This window comes from Urocampus carinirostris, chromosome 2, assembly GCF_059441175.1.
Source record: "Urocampus carinirostris isolate Australia breed hairy pipefish chromosome 2, RoL_Ucar_1.0, whole genome shotgun sequence".
Classification (NCBI taxonomy): domain Eukaryota; kingdom Metazoa; phylum Chordata; class Actinopteri; order Syngnathiformes; family Syngnathidae; genus Urocampus; species Urocampus carinirostris.
In genome coordinates this window covers 54,907,629-54,932,121 of record NC_142350.1, presented here as the reverse complement: position 1 = coordinate 54,932,121, position 24,493 = coordinate 54,907,629, and the positions used below count along the sequence as shown (strand labels likewise).

The window sequence follows — 24,493 nt, the reverse complement described above, 5'->3', positions numbered from 1 at the left end:
CACAAGAAAATCTAGCCAGGGCACAAAAATTATTAATTAAGAAGCGACTTAAGTCAAAGTTACAGTGCATGAAGGTAAAAACACACGGGTTCCCCTGACGTTGTGTCCTAAATGCGGTATTTTGAAGTCGAGTCGAAGTAGAACGAAGTTGAGTAAAGTTAGTAGAGTTTGTCGAGAACCGGCTTCTTCGGCTCGGCTCACTAAAGGGAACCGGCTCTTTCGGGTCCTTAAACGGCTCTTCAGGTTGTTTTTGCTTCTTTAATCCCAACATGAGCAAATATTATGTAAAATTATGCACAAAATGACTTAAAGGAAGGGGGGAATAGAACAAAAAAGAAAAAACTACCAAATTGAAAAGGTAGTGAAAAGCTGAGAAAAAAAGAAACAAAAGGAAGAGAAAAAAAGAAAGAAACATTTAGAAAAAAAGCCAGGAAAAAAAGAAAAGAAAGAAATGTAGGAACAAAAGTAAATAGAGAACAAAAAGAAAAAAGTAACAGCTCGGAAAAAATAAACACAATAAGATTTTTTTAAAGGAATTTTAAAAAAAGTTGAAAAAAATACGGAAAAAAGAAGAAAAAGTTTGTGTTGCATTCAAATAATTTCCAATTATATCAAGTGAATCTTGTTGCCAACATTGTACTTCCACTAAAAAATGTGATTAGATACACTTCTGTATCTTACAACCGACTAAATAAGCCCCCAAAAATGTTAATATTATGCGACAAAATATATCAGGAAATAAAAAGAAATGGATATCTTGTGAAAGAATTGTAAGAACAAACGACGTTTGTAGGCCGTACAACCTTTGCAATAGTACATGAGTCAATTCATTCAAAAGAGAAAAATAATTTTGCATTGCCGGAAACTCAGCAAAATGTAACTTGAGGTCAAGTTTTAGAGATGTTTGATAATTAATTATCTTGCCACGCTTGGGATTATGGTTGCTCACTGTTGTTTCAAGCGTAGCTCACCGACTTTGTGTGAACGCTCAGACCCGTGGAAAATTACAGGGAATATTGGTCCCCATGCCACTGCCCGAAAAAGGCTGCGTGGGGCTCCAGCACACCAGCGACCCTACGGAATAAGCAGAAAATGGGTGGATTAACTCTAAAAATGACAACAACCCTGTAGTATCGCTTTCTGCCACTAAGGAGCGACAGAGTTCGATAAAGGTAAAGGAAGCTTCGCGTGTCTGTGCCGCCTGTTGGTGCTCCTATTTTTTGTAGGCATGTGGCTGTTGAGAAGCTCAGGGCTTCCTCCCTCTCTGACCCTGGCTCGTCGCTGAACAAGAAAGCTAGGAAAGCGAGGCTGTGGATGCGCCACGCGATACAAAACCATTGCTTTAATTTGCGAATCTGCTAAGCATGGAGAGCCGTTGCTTTTCCGGTCGAATTGAAGGGAGCGCCGACGCGGGCGTTTGTTGAGTTTTTCAAAGCCCCTAAAAAGGTTCGACAGCTACTTTGCTTCTTTTAAGGGTTTTTGTAGCCGTTGATACTCCCATCTGCAATGATGCGGGCTGTGGAAAGAAAAGGGAGTTGGACCAACGCGCTTGTGTTTGTCTTTATCACGCTGCTCGTTTCGGAAGGTTCCAGTATAACATCGGAGGAAGGTAAGGACACAGGCCGATCATCTTAACCCACTTTGGCTCGTCTCAAGGAGGCGAAAAGCTTGTCGTTTGGGGGGAGGCTAACGATACCGCTAACCAGGCGGGATGCTGATAGGACCCAAACTTAGCTAGCTTAATTGTACACCGTTTTTTTCGGAGGGAAACTTGTTTAATACTTTTTTTTGCTTTGTGTTCTTCTTTCAAGACACACGTTAGCCATCCGTCTTTTATCTTCTAACCGCTGTGCCGAAGATGCATTGATTTTAGAGTACTTAATATTCAAATTCGTGTGTAGTAAACTCCTCTAAAAATGTATATCTATCATCAAATTTTCACAAAATGGAAACTTGAATCAACAACACAGCAGTTGCAACACATTTTTGCATCAGTTTGTTGTAATATTGAAATATGTCGCATCCTAAATTTAGTCATGATTATATGATCTTTGTTTTATATTTTTTTTTTCATTCATTTAGTTGTATTTATGTAACTTCATGTGTGTTTTATTTTGTAATATCTTATTTCTAAATCCAACTAGTGTCCGTTTTAACCCCTTTTAAAGTCCTGTAAAATGAGCCTAAAATTCCAATCCATAACCTACCCAAAGTACATTCAATGCTGTTCTCGAACCGTTTGGAGGATATGGAAGGTTTTGGTCTCTTTTGAAAGGTAACACTCCAAAGTTTCGTCCAAAATTGCAATCACTGCAAGTGCTTTGAAAAATGAGTAATTGAGTTGGAACACACAGAAGTAGAAGGTTTTTACTATCACATTTTTTGCAATCTAATGCCTGTAGATGAGTATATCATTGGAATCTTAGCTGGAAAACAGGCGAGACAATAGCTTTGAAGCCTTACCTGGTACCCTGTCCTATTAGGTCACAATCTGAAAATGTATGCATTTTTTTTACACATTTTTTGGTTTGAAAAATTTTATTGACACTTTTAACGGCAATTAAACACATTCACAAGGTTTCTGGAGGTAAAGTGAAAGTGTAACATTCTGCCTTTGCTCTTTATTTCCGCCAAAGCTTTTAGTTCTTGTTTGATCTCTCTGATTTCATCATTAAATTCGATCCCCTTTTCTGTTAGGGCGTTGGGTGGGTCCATGTGTTTCTATGGCCATTTAGAGACTGCCAGTTTAAAGCTCTAAAAACTTCGTAACCATGTATTTTACTTTCGGCCATTTTTTTAGACATTGTGAAAGAGTTGTAAATGTTTGACTTTCCATAACTGTACACACTTGCGTGTGATAATCGTGCATAAAAACTGATCCTGGGTTGCATTTATGTATGTTTATTTTTGGCTCTGATTTCAATACCGCCCATACAATTACATTGGGAGTTTCATTGGCTAACTATTATGTCAATCCATATTTGAATCCGTCACTATTGGCAAAATATCTTTTAGGATAAAGTAGGTCATGATGGTTTCTTTTTTTAATGCAGGCCCTCATTGGTTGTCAAACTCTTAGGACCATGAGCTTGCAATTGGCAAAGAGTCATTTTAATCAAAAGGTCAGAGGCTAACCGCTATATTGGAATTCATCTGACGAGTCTGTTTATTTTTAAAGGGAGTTAAGGAATAAAATGGACTGCCTAAAACAGGGATTGTCAACCACCAAACATGCTGAAAAGAAAGCCATTCTTCAACATTGTACAGTAAGGCATGAATCTACAACAACAACAAAACAGATCACTGCTATTGTTTAATATATGGTGATTGATACATGATTACAACAAAAATATGAATAGCTTCATATAAAAGAGGTTTAACAAGATGGATTACTAGTGAAAGCTGTCTCAGTTATGAGATTGGGGTTACAGTTTTCAGTTTTTATAAAAAGATTTCTGTAAAGTTTGAGGGACAATGTCTTTAACTAATGGTGCGTTGCACGTTGTCAAAGAAAATTGGACTTCTATTTGTGTTGTAAAAGTTTAGAAACTCAGTTTTACTGTGAGTTAGAAGGGTGATTGCATCTATTGATGGAGAACCTATTCTGCCCCACCTGTAAACTTTTAGAGGATGCAGATTAAGTATTGCATATAAATGTGTTGTAACTATATTGTTTTATTAAATTTAATATTTGGCTAGCTATTTAGAGGTCAGCTTTATAGCTTTATGGATTTGTTTATGTTGTCCTAGTGCTATGGCTTCTTTCCGCATCCCATAAACATGAATGTTGTTGGGACTATCCAAGATTCCCAACTGCAGTGTGTGTGAAAGTTCACCTCTCACTTTTGCATCCTCATCAAAGTCAACATAACTTGAGGAAAATGCACCGATTTGGCTACCACAAACTGTAGTTATGTTTTTTCTTAAATTTGTGCAGCAGGATACTTCCATTATTGTGACGTTGGAAGCATGTCTGATAAGCAAACTACAACTATGTCAGGCCGATTAGCTGCTACAATATAAAAAGGAATTTCATAATTTGATCTTCTCCAGAATATTTGACACTCTAAAAGGTTTGTTTTCTTAATCAGTTCATAAACATTCTGAGAACACTAAATTTAGGGCACTTAAAACCATGTATGATTACTGAGTTCTGTTTATTATTCAACAACATTGACACTCACAGGAATGTAAACTCTGTGGAGGTTTACTCAATGGAGTAGTGAAATGGTACTAATAATAACACGCACCAAAATTGACTGCGGTGGGACCAACATTTACTTACAGGCCAGTAAACCATAAAAACTCCTAGTGGTCCTATTACAGATAATGCCCATGTCAATGTGAAACAACTGAATAAAGCAAACATTCCTGTAATATTTGCTGTCTAGTGTCTGGTCATAGTTGTGCCACATAAGTCCCATCCAGCATTCAAGTTGTGCATGCTGATATACTGCTTTTGCCCTTCCTAGATTTAACTCTTCTTTCCCCTTGATCAGTGTTTGCAAAGGCAATCAGAAGATTTTATACAAAAATGTTTTCAATTTTGCTTCTGATAAAGTGGTGAATTACCTCAACTCAGACCAAATGTTAGATGTCTATTGATTGATTGGTTAGTATGGCATAATTCTTTCCTTTTTTAGGTCAAAATTTCATCCTTATGCCAGGAAACCCAATGTCGGCATCAGTTCCTGGGTTTTTAGAGGAATAAGAGCCACTTAATCTTCTGTCTCGATTATGTAACTACACTACCCAGCCCCCTGCTGAGTTAATGGGATAAACCATTGATTCCCTTTCCTTTCTTTTAATCCTGATAAGCGGGACAAACCAGGATTTGCTTCTACAATGTTGTCTCTTTCCTTAGTTTATACTTATGTAACTGTCATAAAAGATTTCCAAAAAGTGTGTGACCAACGAATTGTTTTTTATTTTGTTTTTAACCCCCGCCCACTTTTTCTCACCTAGAAATAGTAGTAAGATATTACAACCCATTAACGGGATTCAGCGTGCAAAGTCTGATCACCTTGTTGTTCCTGTTTTCAAAATATATGCCGAGTGAGAAAGGCATTCACAGACTTTCCCATCCATGACCACTAGGCTTAGCAAGTTTTGTTTGAGGAACCCTGTATCCAAATTCAAACTGTTGTGCCCAAGTTGGTTTAAAAGAACAGATGTTTTTGTGTATGTATGAATACATGTATTGGATGATAAATATATTGGACAATACTCATGGCTGCAATATCAGTATTGTATTGGAAGAGTAAAAGTTGTATCCAGACACCTGTAGGATTTTTTTTTTTTTTTTAGTTCTTGGCTTCGGCCTTTGGCGTTATCCTGTCAATCCTTTTTTCTTTTCAGCTGATTTGGTCATTCTTTGATGTGATGTTTGTTGCAATGTGACAAAAAAGAGATACTCCAAAAAGTCCATCATATAGAATTGTTTTAACCCTATCCAACTGTACTTTCATGTAGACGCAGACCATTTAGTTTGATAATGAAACCTACAAAGTCTGTTACTTTTCGTTATTTAGGTTCATGCGTTTTGCTTCCTTTTATTATAACAAGAAGCCGTTGACTGCTGAGGGCCCTTTTTAGCAGGTTTATGTGTTCTACTTGTGCCTATAAGATGTACATTCTTGCCTGTAGTTAGCGTCCAAAGATTATGACAATTGATTTCAGGGCAGCTATTTTGGTGATTTTTTTTAACCTAAAAGTGTTAAATTTCTAAAAAAAAATCATGCCAAAGTTTGCTGTTACATGAGGGAATCCCAACTATTTTTTTTTTGCTTTTGGCTTGGTCTCTCTTTACTTTAAGAGGGTTAATTCAATTTGCAAGAACTAGCAATTTAGAGTTTCAGGAGTTTGAACCTAGTGCGCTTGAATGGAAGAAAACTAAAACGACCATAGAAAGTATACTGGATCAGTAGTCAAACCTTTTCTGTTCCCCTTGTTTCTCTCCATTTCTAACTCCTTTTTCAACTCATTTACAAACAATTCAACCTCCAGGTTTTGGCAGTTGTTGCATGTGAATTGGGTGTTATTTTTATGCAGTTTTTCTCCATATGGTGCTCGTATCCACATTGGTATGGAGTACCTAAGGTGTTCTGCTTTGTGGTTCATCGGGCTTCCTTTCTCCCCCATGACAGAGCGCAGGCAAGATGTTTAGCTTGTTTAACAATAATGTCACGCCGCTGCTGATTTATTGAATGAGCGCTGGGAGGGGTCTTTTGCATTAATGAGTTCTTGCCTGTCATTCCAGGCTTTCCCAGGAGAGCGTGTTTTAAAGTGAGTGCAGCTGGTACCCCTAACAACAGAACCCTGGGATTGGAACAGGAAGTGAGGTCGCGACATGCGTAAAGTTAAGATGCAGTTTGTAGTTTCCATCGCTCTCTTTTTGATCTTCCCAGCTTTTCCCTTGCTTGCATGAATGAAATAAAAGGAAGAATGTAGTGAAATGTCAGAAAGTGGACACAGGGATGTGATATTTTCCCTCCACAGCTCTGGCAAACTTTTAGTTTTACATGTGGACCAAACCTATAACTTTATCTCAACAAATATATTATTCGTAGGAGCGCTGTTTTTAGGTCCTCAAGTGCACTCTGGTTGAACTCTCACAAACATTGTCATAGGTTTCCACTCGACCGTGGGATTTTAGCCCGGGGGAGGGGCATTTACCCAGGACTTGTGTGAATATTGCTTAAGGTAAGCTCACAAGACGCAGACACAATTCTGATGTTTTTGCATGGGGGAGGCGGTTATGATTTACCTTCTGAGACTGAAACAAACCTTTCAGCCTGATTGAAAGGTTACCATGGGTCAGTCAGCAGCCAATGATCAAACAGGCGCCTCCAAACAGGTTGTGTCTGTGCAACTTTCCAAGGAATGATTAATACTAGTATTACACAGGGTTCCCCGAATCCTTAGTCTTAAAAGGCAGTTAATTAATTATTCTAAACATAAAGTCTTCTTTTGCATTAAAATGTCTTCAATACAATTTTTGAAAGTGTTAAAAAATGTGAACACACTATTAAGATTTATATTTGTTTGAACTTTAGTAACCTCTATCAATTGTCTTTTTTTAAATATTCACCGATTTACTTTTGTAGCAATATGGCGTGACCACAATAACAGAACTATAAAACGGTGATGTGGTTTTAGTGTCTTGGGTCTGCCCAAAATAAACATGGCAACTTTGGAGAGAGACATTCAAGTCAAGTCACATTTATTTATATAGCCCTTAATCACAAAAATGTCTCAAAGGACTGCACAGGATTACAATTACAAAATTGCACAATTACCTGATCTAAAACCAGCATGCGGGCAAGGAACAACTCAAAAACCTCAGCGTGAGGAGAAAAGAGAAACCTTGAGAAAGGACCTCACACGTGGTAATCCCCCTTCCAGGATTGACCAGGGTGAATCAGAATTAGCATTACTGTACACAGAATAGTAAACACTAGGTAAGATGTTGGAAATGTCCGGAAAGAGCATGACACCAACGACGCCCCTAGCCTGTAAACTAGTCCAGAAAGTCTATGACGGCCACGACGCAGCTTCCCATCTCTGCCAGCTGGTAAATGCAGGGGTTGACATGCTTCAGGTCAGACGCTGGTCCGCTGACTCATCTCAAATCGTCCTTCTCCTTCGTATCACCACCAGGCAGGCAGTCGGAAAAAGACAAGACAATACAGAATATGAGGTGGGCATCAATCATAAGCTTTGGAATAGAAGTGTGTCTTAAGCCTCGATTTAAAAACTTCCGTTGAGGTTGCAGGTTGACTTTGGACCATGGAAAAGTGTAAATTTAATGACAAACCGCTGTCTGACAAATGTTTTTCGCCATAGTTAAAAGCTTTGCCAAGGTAATGTGTATGAGGCATGATGTATTGTGTGCAAGACATGTTTTGTTTTTTTGTTTAGTGTGTTTCAATTCTTATTTTCAATTGTTATTGTTCTTTCTATAAATCAACAATAAGATAAGGTTTTTCTGGTGTTGTTGAAACTTCTTACATAGGATGCGCAGATTAAAAATCTGTGTATGTTGAGCTCCTTCCCTCCATGAAGCCTTTTTGTTTTTCGGCTAGGATGTGTTCACCCTGTGGTTTGTCTGTTCAGTAGGACCTTTAGCATAACTACTTCCATGGCTGGTTAGACTGATGGTTCTGAAGTCGGATTATAGTTTAAGGTTTCCTTTCTTTGGTCGCATAATTGATAGCAATTTTGTCAATGCTGATGGACACTGTTCTGTTTGCCAGATCTTTCTGCAAAAATTTGTCAAAATGTCAATATTTTGCTCATCACCAATTCGTATGTATATGTCTAAAGAAATGTATTCATATTGAATTATTCTTTTCAGTACCATCATAAACCGTACTACTTTTTGCTGCTTAACTTGATGAGCCTTTTTGTTTACTCTTGAGGATTTTTTACTTTTTGCAATAGTCTTTAAAAGTTGGAAGGTTTGCAATCCGATATTTGGAAGGTTTTACGTTGTGAAGATGCACATCGTTCTTCTGTGATTTTTATTTTGTGCATGTTATTTTAACTGACATTTAGCTATATGGAATTTGAAAACTTTTTACTCACTGCTGCCATTTCCTGACTTGTGTCATCACTGGAGCCTCTGTCAAGCTCTTTAAGTTGCATGTGCAAGAAAGTGCATTTCTTGGATGCACTTGAATAAACACTTAAAAAATAAATAAATAATATATATATATATATATAATATATAATATCCATCCATTATCTGCACCGCTTATCCTCAGTAGGGTTGCGGTGGTGCTGGAGCCCATCCCAGCTATCTTCGGGCAGTGGGTAGGGGACACCCTGAACTGGTTGATATATATCTTTTGGGGGGTTTGGCTTGGTGTTTGGACTCAACCTGAAGCAGGCCTTTTCTTACTTTCACCAATTTCATGCCGCACTAACAAATAAGATTTTTAAAAAAACGCAGGAACTGGTATTAAGTCACTCTCACTTCATCCTACACGATGTCTACACACCAAAAGCTTTGCTAAAAGTAAGATAAAAGCAGATAGGCGGGGAATAAAAAATTATAAGGGCTCTTTAATTTTAGTTGGGCATTGTTAACACATGCTCAACAGAGCAAATATTCTACTGTCGACTTTTTAAGGACACTCCAAACGGACGGAATCCAATTTTAAATCCATTCCTCAATTAACTCCAACTAGGGGGAATAAACTTTTCCAATTATTGATTTCCTCACTTTGAACAAATCAGGAACTTTTATGCACTATTGCTCTTGTTAATGCCCCACACGACAAACATAAACTGAGACTGTGTAACGATTTATTTGAGGTGTTCACCACTTTTTAAGAGATTATATTGTATAACTGCTTGGAGGGAAATAGTCCATTGTTCTTGAGGGGAAGTTGCATTGGTTGAAATCCAGGATGTTGTCACCAGGCTAGGATGTGGAATGCATTCTACATAGACAGGAGACAGAGGGCAGGAGAACCGAGCAAAAGTCTTTAAAAGAGATTTACTTTTATGCGGTCATGTAGTAAAGTATCTCAATGTAAATTACACCCTGCCATGACGTCAGCGACACCTTAAACTGTAATTTGAAGTATCTTTTGTATTCACAGAAGTGACTCTAAAGGTCCACCTCAGCGACGCCAGCACTCACCAACCTCTGGAAGGAGCATCTGTACAACTATTTGCCAACCACACTTTGGTAACCACAGAAACCTCACTTGCTGATGGTGTCACCTTCCTGCGCTTCCCATACCGTCTGGGAACCCTGCTGGTCGTCACTGCAAGCAAACGTGGATTTGTACCAAATTCTGTGCCATGGGCTCCCCCCAGACTACCTGGTATGTGTCAAAAATAGTCTATCGCTCACTATATCAAGTCTGCCAGTTGAAGGCTAAATATATGTGATTTTCCGATTCAGACTATTTATTGTCATCGTTTTAAGCCAGGTGTTAAAGCTAATGGGTGGCTTCGCTCCATTACTAATTTATTACGCTCCCTGCCAAAGAGCCAACAAAGGAGGGTCTGCTTAAGCTTCCTCTTCACAAACGCACGCGCTCATCTCTCAGAGGGCCCGCGGTGTGACAGTCTGTGCGGGTTACAATGCTTTGTGGTAGGGGATACAGATGGGGGAGTTATCATAAGCCAACGGGAACGCCAGCCAATTGGATTATCACGCTTACCAGTTTGGAACAATGGAGTAGTGAAAGGCAGAGTAACGAAAGAAGTGCAGTCTGCAGGTCAGGATTGTGTCCTGTGCGCTGACAGGAAGCAGGCTTTATTAAAAATGTATAGAGATGATTTAATGATTTGTTGTGTCTGATAGTAGTCAGTGAGTTATTGTCAGGTAAAGACAGGATTGCTTCCATCAGTTTATTGAATTTGTGCAGTTAATGCATTGTGTACATTGTCTTGCAGTGTTTTCCTCCATTAGTCTCAGTCTTCTCCCAGAGAGAGCTGCTACTCTGACGGTGTATGAAGATGCAGTGGAGATCGTGTCAGATTTCCAAGGTAGGTTTTTTTTTCAACCTATTGGTAAATAAAGGAGATTGCATTCATTTATGCTGCCATATTTAAACAAGTTCTACCCCTAATGCCTTGGTGAGCTTATTGTCTGTGGCGGAGGCTTTTTTTCTTTAGCAATTTGCTTCAGAAAATTGAGAAAACATCGCCATCAACCACCGAAAGCTTGAACCTTTTACCAAATATAAATATCTTGGAGCTGTCATGTCAAAAGAGGGATCAGACTTTAACCCCTCTGGAGGGACAAAAACATACAGTGAAATCAAAGATCAAACTCGTGAACTTACTTCCATCTTCCTCTACGCCTGTGACACATGGAATCTCATAGCAAAACTGGAAAAGAAAATCCAGGCCATGGAAATGCGATGCTTCAGGAAACTTCCGGGCATCAGCTACACAGCGCATTTGGCAAAAAAATTGTGCGCAACACCGTCGGAGGGCACATTGGACCCCGCGGATTAAAACTTTAGTGGTATGGTCGTGTCACAAGATCTTCAGGACTGGCCAAGATCAGTCTCCAGGGCACAGTTCAAATGGGCAGGAGGAGAGGAAGACTTAAAAAAAACTGGACTGAGAACATGAAGGAATAGACTTGCGCCAACTTTTCCACAACCCAAAAACAGGCCCGGAACCGTCGGCTGTGGAGAAAGCTGTCTTCATTAGTGCCCCAACGACCCAGGCAGTTAAGGGATCCGTGAACCGTGACCTTGATTCACCTTGTAAATTGTGAAACAAATAGAGTGCAATTCACCCAAAATTGTGTAGCCTCCTGTTAAATGCAACTCAACAGTTAACATTACATCATATCTGTTTTCTCAAGATCAGCCCTTTGCTAACACACAAAACTGGATCAGGGCAAATATCTGGGGGTGTTTAACTATTTCAACATAAAATGTCATATTGAGACATGGATGGATATTAAATGTACAAGCAACAGTTGTACAATTTTGGAAAAAAATAAATACAAATATTACTTCAGTTGACTTGATTTACGAGTAGAAACATTATTGTATTGCCCCCGGGAGACTTGATCTGCACAACAGGAGTCACAGCATATCTCTGCAAAACACATCTACATTATTAATTCCATCGGTTTGCCTGGCTCATCTGATTTTGTTTCAGTAAATCAGGATTTGCATTCATTTTGAAAAGTAACCTTTTATATCAACAACTTACCCGAAATCCACAAAAGCAACATAATTTAATTTTGGAATATCACAGATCTGATTAACCATCATAAACTGGGATCGTGTGTCAAGTCTAAACGCCTTGTAGGGCACACTTAGTAGGTTATTTATGTTTAAATGTTGCATATAGATTTTCTAATCCAAATATCTCCTACTGTTAAGCCTTCCAGTCGTCCTATATATTTTTTATAAATATACAGTCTATCTTGAGTGTTAATTATTTTTTTTCTATTTTCTGCTCTGCAAACATGGAATACAATTGAGGTTTCAAACAGCCTCTATGAACAATGCGACTGTTTTTAGTCTTTCTTTCAATTTGACTAGATGATATTAGTTGTCCTTTGTTTGCTGACTTTTGTGTTTTGAGACTGACAAGGGAGTCATTAAAAGCCTGGTCTTAACAGACGTGCATTAAATATACAGACACCATTACTATGTAAACTGTTTCCGTGGGTTAGTTTATGTCATGTCTGGCACACTTCTAAATGTTTGTCTCGACGAGGCAAGCCCTGGGGAGATATAAACCTTGACGTGTGGCACAGGGGGGGTGAAATGGGGTGGCGTAGAGTGGGAAGATGATCCAATCTGTGCTGAAAGTGGGGATATGGGTGGAGCATTTTGAGTTGAGGGGGGATGGGTAAGCGTTGGCAGGAGGAGGAACATGAGGTGAGAGAAAAGTCGAGGAAGATAATACATAACAAATGGGGGCACACCAGGGGAAAATAAAATGGTCAGACGTCATGTTCTGCTATCTTCTCTCATACAAATATTTAGTTTTATAATTTGCACTTCAGAATCTTTATCGACTCCCCACTCCGGAGAAAAAAAGGTAACACTCTTCATACACAGCTGGATGCATGTGCTCAGAGCTAAGGAATGCTCTCCCTGACCACAATGATATCACTTTGCGAAGCCAGACAGCAGTGTACTATTTCTCTTATTTATGGAACCTTATTGATATTAACTCAATAAATGCAAGGCATGGCAACAGGGAATATAGTTTCTTAATGCTTGGCTTTATCATAGGCCTATTTGTAATTAAAAATAAATAACTGAAGTTTAAAACCTGGTCAAAAGGAACAGGTGGATGACTTTTGTAATTTTGTCCCCTTACAAGGTTTTAGGCGTCAGCCCAGTGTTCATTTCCAGCGCAGAGCTTTGACGCTTCCTGTCAACACCTCCTATGCCAATCTGACCGCCCTGCTCACTGTGGCTGACTCTCCTAAGCACATCCAGCACTTTCCTTACCTGCAGACTCCTGCCGACAATGACTCAGGTAGGTGCAAAAGACACAGAATACACTGGTATCTCTTTGTACAAGCACCTCTAAACACAGTAATTTTGGTATATGATTTCTTTATTTAAAATCTACCTCGCTATACGAAGAAAAATCCAGTTTACGAGCCGTCCCAGAGGTTACCAATAGAGTCCGCTCACCACTTGTGACTGCTCACAGCCCAGCATCAGCGCTTCCAGTTTGTGCATGCAAACCACTACGGGCAAAAAATAAGAAATTGTGCTGTATTTTGTTTTGTGTGTACATTTATTTAAAGTTACAATGTTATAAATTTTAAGGTCTTATGCATCATCAACAGTTTCTCAGACTCATACCTGTTAACCTCAGCCAATTGCTCCCTTTATTAATGAACGTAATCCTCCTTATTTGGCGATAATAAACCTCACAAACAACAACGTGGAACCCAATCACTGCAAGACAGACTACGTAGAATACCAGCACAATATTAGCAGATGGCGTTGTCTGCTACCAATGACAGAGACGAGCCTGATTAAAACTAAAATGGGCAAGACAAGATCGGTCTTTTTATTAAAAATTTTCCTTGTTTAAAAATGCAGCATACACAATGTGAAATCCAAAAATGTATAAAATTCAAGGAAAACGTATAAGTTGACAGGTATGCAATCTGACTACACCTTCCTCGGGAGTATGTGCAAAAATTCATTATAATGCGCATAATAAACTTGCATTTTTTTTTTTTTAATATCTTGTTTATCTTATTACTGTATTTCCTATGTTTAATTACTTTTTTATGTGCTTCTAGTGATCAGGAAGATGTTTTATAGCAAATTAGGGTTCACTTGTATGATTTTGCTCGGACTAGAGTAGACTTTTTCTTTTTTTTCCATATCGGGGAAATATGCCTGTCACAAGTAGTTCAAGCTACGAGCACAGTCCTGGAACGAATTAACCCTTTAAGAATTAAATACCACTCTATCACACTTATGCACAAAAAAATATTTTTTTTATCAATGTGAAAATCACCCAAATATACCCCAATTATGTAGAATTTAAACAAACAAGAATAAAATTGGTGTGTGCTTCTTGCTCCTTTATTTTGAATAGCCCTCAAAAGACTCCCAACTCCTTGCAGAGACACTACATACTTGTGTTTTGTGACTCGTCCAACATCCCATATATTTGTTTTCACTCTTTGCCTTCTTTCCTGCCCTTCCCTTGTTTTCTTTCCTGTCTGCCTCAGCCCCCTGACATCTCTACTTTATCTATGCTTCTTTATGTTACTAATCCCCACCTCACTCTCTACTGCCTCACAGGAGCAGAGGAGACACTTCAACTTACACCAGTAGTGGCAGTCTCCGTCCACTTACTAGCGAGCGATGGGCTGGAGCTGCAGGTGAATGAGCCAATCACAGTCTCTGTCCCGCTGCCTTCAGATAGCGCCTTCAAGGAAAATGATCACGTCCCGGCTTGGAGATTTGACCCGCGATTGGGTACGTACTGTCAAACACTCATTGAGGTTTTCTGCTCTTCCAAGCGCAAGGTTCAGATGTCTAGTATGGATTTTTCAGACATAAATATCCACCGGGCGAGCTTGCAGCGCTGTCATATTAATTACAATTACAGTAATGCCGTAGTCAGTCACTTGGGAAAATTACATACATTCAAAACAGGTATTTAGGGTCTTGTGATATTGCCTTGTATGTTTTTAATCTTGTCTTTTTATATATGTATGTGCTGAGACAGCACTTCTCAAAATTGATTGCACTAGTCTAGTTTAAACACACCCTCCCTAATCTTTCCTCACAAGCAGTGGCTCACAAAGGCTTCAACAGTCCCCGCAGTATGACACACCTGCACTTGCACATGCGGGTCAGTCTGTGATGACGTCATCTTTTGAATGTCTGTCATGCCTAACTCAACTGCTCCCATAGACACTGTTGCTGAACATTATTATCTACAAAGAATGCTGATTACACACTATTGAGATATGTATGCATTTTAAACAATGCTGGCAGGGGCATTTGTTTAGTCAACTGTGGTGGCTGGGGAGTGACCCATCTCTTTGGGGATAGACCCTATTGTCAAGTGTTACTTGATTGGGCAAATGCCAATAATTGCTTCAACAGAAGAACTGATATAAGGATGAACACAATACAGTAATTACATATAAAGTCAAATGGTCAAAAAAATAAAATTTAAAACACAGGATATACAGTGATGGAAAACATGCAATAAAAGGTACATGAATAAGTTTGTTACAAGGACTTGTACTTCTGTTTTGGTCAGCGACAGGGTTCAAATGCTCTCAATAAGTACTAATCAATAAATTATTAACCACATAGAGCAGGGGTGTCAAACTCATTTTAACTCGGGGGGCCACACGATAGAACAAACATTCTGTCGGGAGCCAGACTAGTAGATTAAAGAGAAAGAAAAAGAGAGATAAATAAGAGAAAGAGCAAGGGAAAAGGAGAGAGAGTGGGACAAAGAAAGAAAAAGAGCGAGGGAGAGAGCGTGAGAAACAAAAGATAAAAAGTTGTGAGAGAGGGGGGAAAAGAAAGGGAGAGGAAAAAAGAAATCCAAAGAGAAGTAGAAAGACAGAAGGAGAGAAAAGAGAAAAGAAAGATCGAAGGGTATGAAGAGAGAAAGAGAAAAGGAAAAATTGAAGTTAGAGCAGAGAGGTTAAAAGACGGAGAGAAAGAGACAAAAAGCAACAAAGGAAGAAAAAAAGAGACACGGAGAGTGAAAGAGACAGAGTGGGAGAAAAGGGTGGAGAAGAAAGGGAGAGAGAGAGAAATAAATAAATACAAGTACAGTGTCTTTGTGAGAGGCACCTGGCTTTGGCAACATCAAGTTGACATATTTCAACCTGCAGCTTGTTTTTCTCTTGCGCTTCTCTGAGTGTTGTCTCGCGGGCCGGATTCAATCCCTTAGCGGGCCTGATCTTGCCCATGGGCCGCCTGTTTGACACCTGTGACATAGAGTATAGCATCTAATAAGAAAATTACAGTAACTTTCCCCAAAAAGAAGATGTTGCTAAGCTGGATTTAGAATTGTGCTCACAAAGCTTAGAAATGGCCTGACAAAGGCTTGTCTGCCCCGGTTATACATCTCTCAAGGAACCAATGGGTGATATCGTTTATGCCATTTCATTGAGTAATTAAAAACTGTTTGTCTTTTTTTATGTTTGGGGATCTCATGGCTTTTTAGATCTAATGATACAGACCTTCAATAGATGCTTTGTTAGAAGGGGAAAGAACACATGCACGTTTGTAGCCTACGCACATGCTTGCATATTTCCACAACAGAGCCATCCCAAGACCCCTACATCCTTCATTTCCTAGCAACCGCTCAAAATAAATAACACAACAAGAGTCACCTGACACCTGATTGAGTTTTGTCAAATATGCGCCCATTAGTGGTAAAGCATCAGTTCAAACGAGGCCATAAAACAAACAAAATTGTTTTTAAGCGGTTGGAGTAATACATGCTAAAAGGTCAGCCCCGCACACATAATCAAAAACCTGTTTGTCTTGTGCTGCAGACAAGCCTATGTTTATTAATAGATCAAGCAAGCATGCACTTAGCTGACCATGTGTTGAAAGGAAGCATGCAAAATACATTTTTGATATTAACCAACTGAGACACACAGGGAAGCCTCCCCTGTGAAAATGATTCTGACAGAACCAGGGTGAGTGCGAGCAACATTTGTCACGTGACTCTGTGATAGCTATGTGTGTTGGTGGAGGTGCTGAGTCACACAGTATCTCCCTTTTCTTCTAGTTATTGCCTCTACTTCCATTCAGCCCCTGTTGTTTCCTGCCACATGTGTATTTTTTTCCCCATTTGCAATGTTGTTTAGATTTGTCTATCCTCTTTGGTTTCCGCTATCCTTTTAAGATCAGTAAGTGCTGAGGTTGCTTGCATGCAAACAAAGAGAATAGGGTCACACTCCATCGTGTTGTCCCTGACATCCACGGGAAGTGGCTAGCCAATGTTTTCTCCTCTCTGAGGAGCCAGGCAGTCAATCATTGCTTTGTGTGGTTTGGTTGTGGCACTGCCAAGATTGCAGCTTTTTGATCTTTTTTTTCCCCTTATCTGGTTTATCCTGTCTTTTGAGTGGCATGGTGCAACGTGAAAATTAGGGCTCTAGTGTAGGAGAACAAAACATTTGAGAACTTACGACAAGGACAAAGTTGTGAGAGTTAAACAAGTAATAGTAGCAATTCTTTTAAAACGACAAAGGCAACAAAGAAAAATGTAGGCCATTCATAAGTTCCTGGGTTGGGGTTTTTGGTTTTGGTTAAAACGTTTTTGTTTTTTTTTGCACTTGGCTACTTCAACAATTGTTATTTTGAGCAATTTTGAAAAAAGGCTGACTGTAAAGGTTTCTGTCCCAAACTTTAGCCTATCGAAAGTTTAAGCCTGTGTGTATGTAATTGTGAGTACAGGTAATACTAAGCACTGCATCACTGTTAAAATCTAATAAAAATTATTTGTAAAGCATTTCAAAAAATTGCTACTCTAAGTGGGGTTTCATGAAATATGTTCACTGGGTCACCAATCAACTATCAACTATGGCTGACTTTTTTTCTCGTTTTCCTGTCTTGGCAAATTTCAATAGTTTCTTGGAGTAGGTTTGAATCAAAAGTATGGGTACAAAAAAATAGTCAAATACTTTTGTATACATAAATCTTAGCTGAGTCGTTTTTGATAAAGAAGTCTCTGTGACATATATTGAAGTACTGCCCCCTTGTGGGTTAAACGGTAATCCGCATTGTTCAATGATTACTTCTTCCACCTGCTCCTATTCAACTTGTTCTTAGGAACAGTTATTAAGATACCGTATTATCCAATATATCATTATCTGTTTCTGCAGGTTCTTGGATAAAGAGCAGTTGGGGTGGCCAAGTTCAAAAGTTGGATAACCAACTCATCTTGACCTACATTGCTCCTCAGCTGGGATACTGGGTAGCTGCAGTGATGCCAGTAAAGCCAGGCAAGATTCTTAATGTATTTTTTAGGGAAAACGTATTTCATCCATCCATGTTTTTTTGGACTTATAATAAATTTCATGTTGGGCTCTTGTCCTTCCAATAGGTCTGCTGGTTGTGAAAGACATCAGCATGTATCACACAATGTTTCTCTTGGCCATCCTTGGAGGGATGGCTCTCATTCTTCTGTGTTTGCTCTGCATCCTCCTATATTACTGCAGGTGCGCCATTGGAACCAGCTTTTGGATTTCTACGGATGTTTCTGACCCCATTTTGAACAATTTCTCATTGTTTATCTTTGAGCATAATTTGTAGTATGTTAGAATCTACTATACTCTGTGCATTTCTGTATATCTACATGCAGAAAAAGACAGTGTGTTTTCATTCAAAATGGATTAAGCATGAAGATAAGGGTGTTATTTACAGTTGTGACTGTTAAAGTAATGTTCTATTTATTCTATAATGTTTCATATTCATTTAGTTATGGATGGTTGAACGGAAAGATAAGGACTGTTTGATGTCAACACTTTCTGGCTACATTTTCTTTTCTGTAAAACAATCAAAAGTCACAAACCAAAAAAGAAAATAAGATTCATGGCTCATTAAGAACCGATTCTTTTTTTTGTGTGTGCGTGTGCCAACCAGACGTCGTTGTTTGAAGCCCAGGACCTCGCACCGTAAACTTACATTGTCCTCCGGTCTGGACTGCAGCAAGAGGGACCAAGCCACTTCCATGTCCCACCTTAATCTCATTAGCAATGAGGTTTGTATTTGGGGATCTGTGCTTGTTTGCTCAAGTTATTTGTGATCATTTCCTTGTTGCTCTCTCAGGAAAAATTAATTGACATTTTCAACTCATTTTAACGTCTTGAATATGTCCATAAAGTGCACTACAGTTCAAAAGAGATGCGCTGTTTTTTGCAACAAGGATAAAATTAAACTATTCAGAAATCCCCCCCATAGATTATTAACGAAGTAAATGACTTGTCCGGTGTACTGTATAGAGGCCCATTTCCAGCTAGCAGCACTCCAGTGTTCTAATTGGACATTGTGTTTGCTAGTTGCGTTAGAAGGCAAACTGATGATAAAAAACCCTTGTGCAGTTATGTAAGCTCAGCTGAAAACAGTTTAGCTGGTTGGAGACTTTATAAAATGGACCTTCATTTGAGCTGATCGAGTAACTAGAGCATTACATTTGTGGGAGAGAAGGTAGTCTGGTACCCTGCACTCTCCTCCCTTTTAACTTTCAGAATGGCCAGAAACGGAGAACTTTTGTGTGAAGTGGCAAGAGGATTAAGTACATTTAAGTATCTAGTTTGAGAAATGAATGCCTTACTGGTCCTCAAATAGCAGCTTCGTTAAATAGTAGCTGCCAATCCACACCCACAGTGAACAGGTGACCTCGAGATGCTGGCCTTCGAGGCAGAGGGGCAGAGAAAATGCTATATCTGAGACTGACCAACAAAAGGAAAAGATTCATATGGGAAAAGAAAACAAAAGTTGAAAAATAAAAGTGTGACCTCTTCATGCACAAAACAAAATTGTCTGGGTAACCTCAAACTTTTGGACGGTAGTGTATTTTTAACCTCCAAGGAATTTGTATTTCCTAAACCTTAACTGTTTGAATTCAATTCATATGTATATGATATACCACCTGTCATACATCAAAATAAATAAGAGTTCTGTGTATAAAAGAGTAAGAATGGCAGGGGACAGGGAACTCGTGTGAGAAAAAAGCACCGGCAGATACAGTTTTGGCTTTTATACCTCAACAAATTCAAATAATACTTTGAATGTGTTCTGGCTCAGGTGCAGTTGGAGCTCGTTTCCACAGCGACGGAGCCAGACATGACCACGCCGATGCTGAAGCCGTCAGCTTATGAGCGTGCGCACGACTTAAACACGCACAACTTGATCCACCACAGCAAACACAGCCGCTCTTCGCTGGGCAACAGCCACCACGGCTCTTCTCTCGGGAACCTGACGCCTTGCAGCAGAGACTACCGTCAATCTGCAGAAACCATGCAGTTGAAGTCAGCCATCTTGTGCGGAAAGGACCGCGGTTACCGCCAGTCGTACGTCTCAGTCTGCTCATCAGGCAACCACATATCCGATGGACGATCTCCCGCCAGGCACGGCCAGTTGTCAGAACACCAGCTTAGCAGTGTTGTTCTATCCCCTTCTTCCCCCACTCGCTCTCCCTCCAGAGGGGAGGGAGGGGAGTGCAGGGCGCCAGACTACCTTCTCTCCCGCTCCGTTGACCACCTGGAACGCCCCCCTTTGCTCTCCAGGCCAGGACAACTACTTTGCTGCGCCTCCGTCGACCTGCTGAGTGGCGGCGAAAGCTTCCAGAGAGTGCGGCCAACGCTGGTCATCCCTGCTCACTACATGCGCCTTCCCGGGGAGCACCCCCTTTCGGGTCAGGCCCTTCTGCTTCAGACAGATGAACAGAGCGACCTGGAGACTATACGAGCTGAACTCAACGCCTCACAGTCTTCTGCACAAACCCCCAAAGACTATGTCCCGCATCCTATCGAGCAGGACGAAGGAGAGAAGCTTGCATCCATTCCTGGAGCGCTTGGGGACACTAGTTTGGTGGAAATCAATAGCGAAGACACCCTCTTGGCAGAAAAGACTTTAATGGAGCTCAGAGGTGGCAAGCCTCTGCCGCACCCTCGGGCCTGGTTCGTCTCGCTAGACGGTAGCTCAAACGCTCACATCCGGCACTCGTATATTGACCTCCAGCGGGCCGGATGTCAAGGCAATGCTACGACCACCGGAGGTCCGCCAAACAGTGGCCGAAGGCACGGGAGTGGCAACGACGCCAGCTTAGACTCGGGCGTGGACCTGAACGAGCCCAGAGCGGGTCGCAAGGGACGGGACCTGGAGCAGGAAGAGCAAGAAATGGAAATGGAGAAGGTGACTAAGAGCACAAAACCAACCACGACCTTCACTCAGCTTGTGTATGTTGATGATCTGGATGAGGCTGGCGACAAGTTGACCCTCAAGTACAACTCCCAGGACAGCAACTTGGTATCTGTCCAACCTGTCACAGGAGAAGATATGAGCGTTCAAATAGACGCGGAACCCCCTTCCACTTCCTCTTCTTTACTTACTTCTCCTCCTTTGCTTACACCGCCGCCTGACAGCGTGACTCTCAGGAACGGTCGCACGCTGCTTTCAGTCTCCCCCGTGGATGACGCACCACCCGAAGACGGAGAGGAAGAAAAGAAAAGCCCGTGGCAGAAGAGGGAAGAGCGACCTCTGCTGGCCTTGAATATGAAGTAAATTCTCAGGTGACCTCCAGCGAAGGATGTGCCCGTTGAACTTTTCTATAGCACTGACATTCGTCTACTATTGACAATAAGTTTGAGATATTGGGCTTTCAGGTGACCTTTCGGCATTAGTATAAACTTAATTCAAACTTGCTTTAATGCACATGTTAAATTTAAGACGTTCTAAGGCCGTAATGCAAAATAGGTTCATCTTGAAATGTTACCCAAAATCCAAAGATACTCTTTGTGGGAATGGTGTACTTCAGCGCCAGAATCCACCAAATGAAGGGATGAATCAGAACTTTTAAGAACTTTCATGTCCTTTTATACAAAATGACCATTGTTGTCCTCCATGAAGCCTTCACCCTTACCTGAATGGATGTACACTTTGCCTGATGATGGACTTTGGAGATTTTCTTTTTTCCAAAAAAAATTGCCATTTTTAGAGCTGTCACAGAACCAACTAATAAGTGATTCCTACAAAGGACATGGTATTCTTGCCCTAGGACCATTAATATAAGATGACTCTTTTTTTCAAGGCATTGGCTCCACAAGAACAGTTAGCCAACCAAACAAAACAAAGCCATTGAGAAAACTTTGTGAATAGACGTTTTGCAGGTCACAAGGTTGTTTTATGTTCACCTAGACCACTATCTGCACTGTTGTTTAATCAGACGGTGTAACACCACTCAAATTGGAGGAGAAATATACAACTATTAGTTTATGCACCCAATTAAAAGACTGTCTAATAGAATGAACGAGTTGAATCACTGACTGCTCCAAAGGCTATGCATTTACTTTTTATAAGCCTCCTTAATATGCCTATTTTTGTTTTAATTCTGTGGTTTGCAAATCTGTTATTGTATGAGACTTTTTTTCTCTCTGGATATGTTAAAGGGATTTTATCGTTCTCACCTGCCTTATTAATTCATTGTTTTGAATGGATAATTTGTTTTTTACTGAAAACAAACTTTCTGTTGGCAGTATTTTCCACTTTTGTTCCCAATGTTGCAAGTGCCTTTTTCTTAAAATGCGGATTTCCTTAATGGTTAACCAAATTTTTTGTTTGCCTTCACCCTGCCTTTTCTCCTCTACCTCAGCCCTTGTTCTTTTTTCTGCTTACAATCCAAAGTTTTCAGTAAATGTCTGTTTATTACACTGCACACAGCCTACAATATTTTGACAGCCCAATGAGAGACACTGTGAACGCAGGAGGGAATGAAAATAACCCGAGTGAGTGTAGGCCAAAGTAACAGGTGAACCATTTGTTTCAAAATGTGTTTGGATTTTTCCTGTTAAGTGCGAGTAGTTTATGACCTTCATGCATATGAGAGTGCTGCGAGATTACATCCTCTCTGGATTCAAACTGGCATCAAAATTAATTCTGCTATTTTCCAGGTACCGGTATGTCTCTTTTGCCTCGTAGGCTGAAATAATCCAAGTTTGTGTTTTGGGCAACCAACTGTGTTTAAACAAAGTTGCAGTACAACTCTTGGTCGTTTGCAATATATATTTGAAGTTATTCAAGAAATAAAAACAGTCTGGAACAATGTTGTCTGTGTTTTGTTGTTCGTGATTAGGGGTTTGGATCCATGGACTATGATTTAATAGCACAATGAAACGAGTGATAAAAAATGAAAAACTTTCATACGCAGATCGTTGATAAAAACAACTGTGAAATTGATACACAACAAGATTTTAGATCAATATTTTATTGAGAAGATTATAAAAACATACCAGGGGTCACCTATGTGTGCAACAGGTAACCCCCTGAAAACATTTGATGAGACAGCGGACCGGTTCTGAAAAAATTTCACCAGTGATGGACTGGACCGGGCACTCCGGTTTCCTCCCACATTCCAAAGACATGCATTTCAGGTGGATTGGCCGGTCCAAATTGTCCCTAGGTGTGAATGAGCGAGCGAGTTGTCTGTCCCTGTTTGCCCTGCCATTGGCTGGCAACCAGTTCAGGGTGTCCCCTGCCCCATGATTGCTGGGATGGGCTCCAGCACCCCCACGACCCTACTGAGGATAAGCGGTGCAGCTAATGAGATGAGAAATTTATTTCCTAAAACAAATTATAATTTTGACATCTGATTTTACCAATAAAATTAATTTTAGCAACAGACAATTAACATGTTAAACACAAAAATATACAAGCACAAGAGGGCACTTGAATTACTCTACATGTTTATTTAAGGTTTCTGCCTGGAAAATTCCTCGATAACTTAGATGATTGGAACTCTTGGATGTCTGGAGTGGTGAGCTACCCAGACCAGAAATCTAACAAGGATCCGATTCATCATAGAGCTCCACATCAAGGTCACGGTAAGAATTGGATTATCCCATGTCAGCGTGAACCAGCATGTGCTTATAGCACACACACCCATGGATTTGGGATTCCATTTACTGGAAAACATCAAAATGATGTTTTCTTTGCTCATTTGATGAACCCTCCTGTCATTCATTTGAATTGTCATTGAAAACTGAATTGTATTATTGTGGGTCTTTAATTTCTGACATGAAAAGCGATATAGGTTGTTTCTAAAAGCATATTGATGCGCATGAAAGTAAATATTGCAATAACAATATGATTTATCAACCCTAATCAGAGTAGATGACTGGCCATTAAACTGAAATAAAACAGGGACTAAACAAACTTAGAATTTCTCATATAACACCTAATACCAAATAAGTTACTTGTTTTTTGTTTAACTGTAATTTATTTTAAATGTGTTATATTGTCTTGGGGCAGCACGGCGGCGCAGTGGTCAGCGCGCGTGCGGCACAGTTCTAAGGTCATGAGATCGAACCTCCTGTGTGGAGTTTGCAAGTTCTCCCCGTGCTTGCGTGGGTTTCCTCCGGGCACTTCGGTTTCCTCCCACATTCCAAAAATCAGATTAATTGGCCGGTCCAAATTGTGCCTAGGTGTGAATGAGCGAATGAGTTGTCTGTCTCTGTGTGCCCTGCGACTGGCTGGCAGCCAGTTCAGGGTGTCCCCTGCCCACAGCCCAAAGATAGCTGGGTTGGGCTCCAGCACCCCCACGACCCTACTGATGATAAGCGGTGCAGATAATGGATGGATGGATGGATGGATATATTGTCTTGTGCAGGGTGCACAATAAAGTAAACAGACTTAAATATGCATTGTCAAAGTGTTTAACTTCCAAGATGTTCTTCCAACAATAGACCTAGTAAAAGGGAACAGAATAGCCCCAGTGTTGGTAAGAAACAGTGTTCACATAAGTTTTACACTGTCTC

At 40.2% G+C, this 24,493-nt stretch overlaps 1 protein-coding gene and 1 long non-coding RNA gene across 2 annotated transcripts; one reads left to right on the top strand and one right to left on the bottom strand.

Annotated features, from left to right (window-relative positions):
- The first annotated feature begins 1,191 nt into the window (after nt 1-1,191).
- fam171a1 (family with sequence similarity 171 member A1) lies at nt 1,192-22,782 on the top strand. The gene is made up of 9 exons (XM_088327172.1): nt 1,192-1,609; nt 9,609-9,836; nt 10,414-10,506; nt 12,823-12,981; nt 14,277-14,453; nt 17,843-17,962; nt 18,064-18,178; nt 18,603-18,720; nt 19,767-22,782. Exons 1-9 carry the CDS (start codon nt 1,507-1,509, stop codon nt 21,243-21,245), a joined length of 2,592 nt encoding a protein of 863 aa, XP_088183298.1. The 5' UTR covers nt 1,192-1,506; the 3' UTR covers nt 21,246-22,782.
- LOC148372561 (uncharacterized) lies at nt 7,235-14,756 on the bottom strand. The gene is made up of 3 exons (XR_015849547.1): nt 14,302-14,756; nt 13,078-13,198; nt 7,235-7,642 (listed from the first exon to the last, which is right to left on the bottom strand). It is a non-coding gene; the product is annotated as an uncharacterized LOC148372561 (long non-coding RNA).
- Nucleotides 22,783-24,493: the final 1,711 nt, after the last annotated feature.

Coding starts and splice junctions, on each gene's coding strand:
- fam171a1 (XM_088327172.1), top strand. CDS start 1,507: ATGATGCGGGCTGTGGAAAGAAAAGGGAGTTGGACCAACGCGCTTGTG. Junction 1,610..9,608: donor CAGTATAACATCGGAGGAAG/GTAAGGACACAG, acceptor TTGTATTCACAG/AAGTGACTCTAAAGGTCCAC. Junction 18,721..19,766: donor TTAATCTCATTAGCAATGAG/GTTTGTATTTGG, acceptor GTTCTGGCTCAG/GTGCAGTTGGAGCTCGTTTC.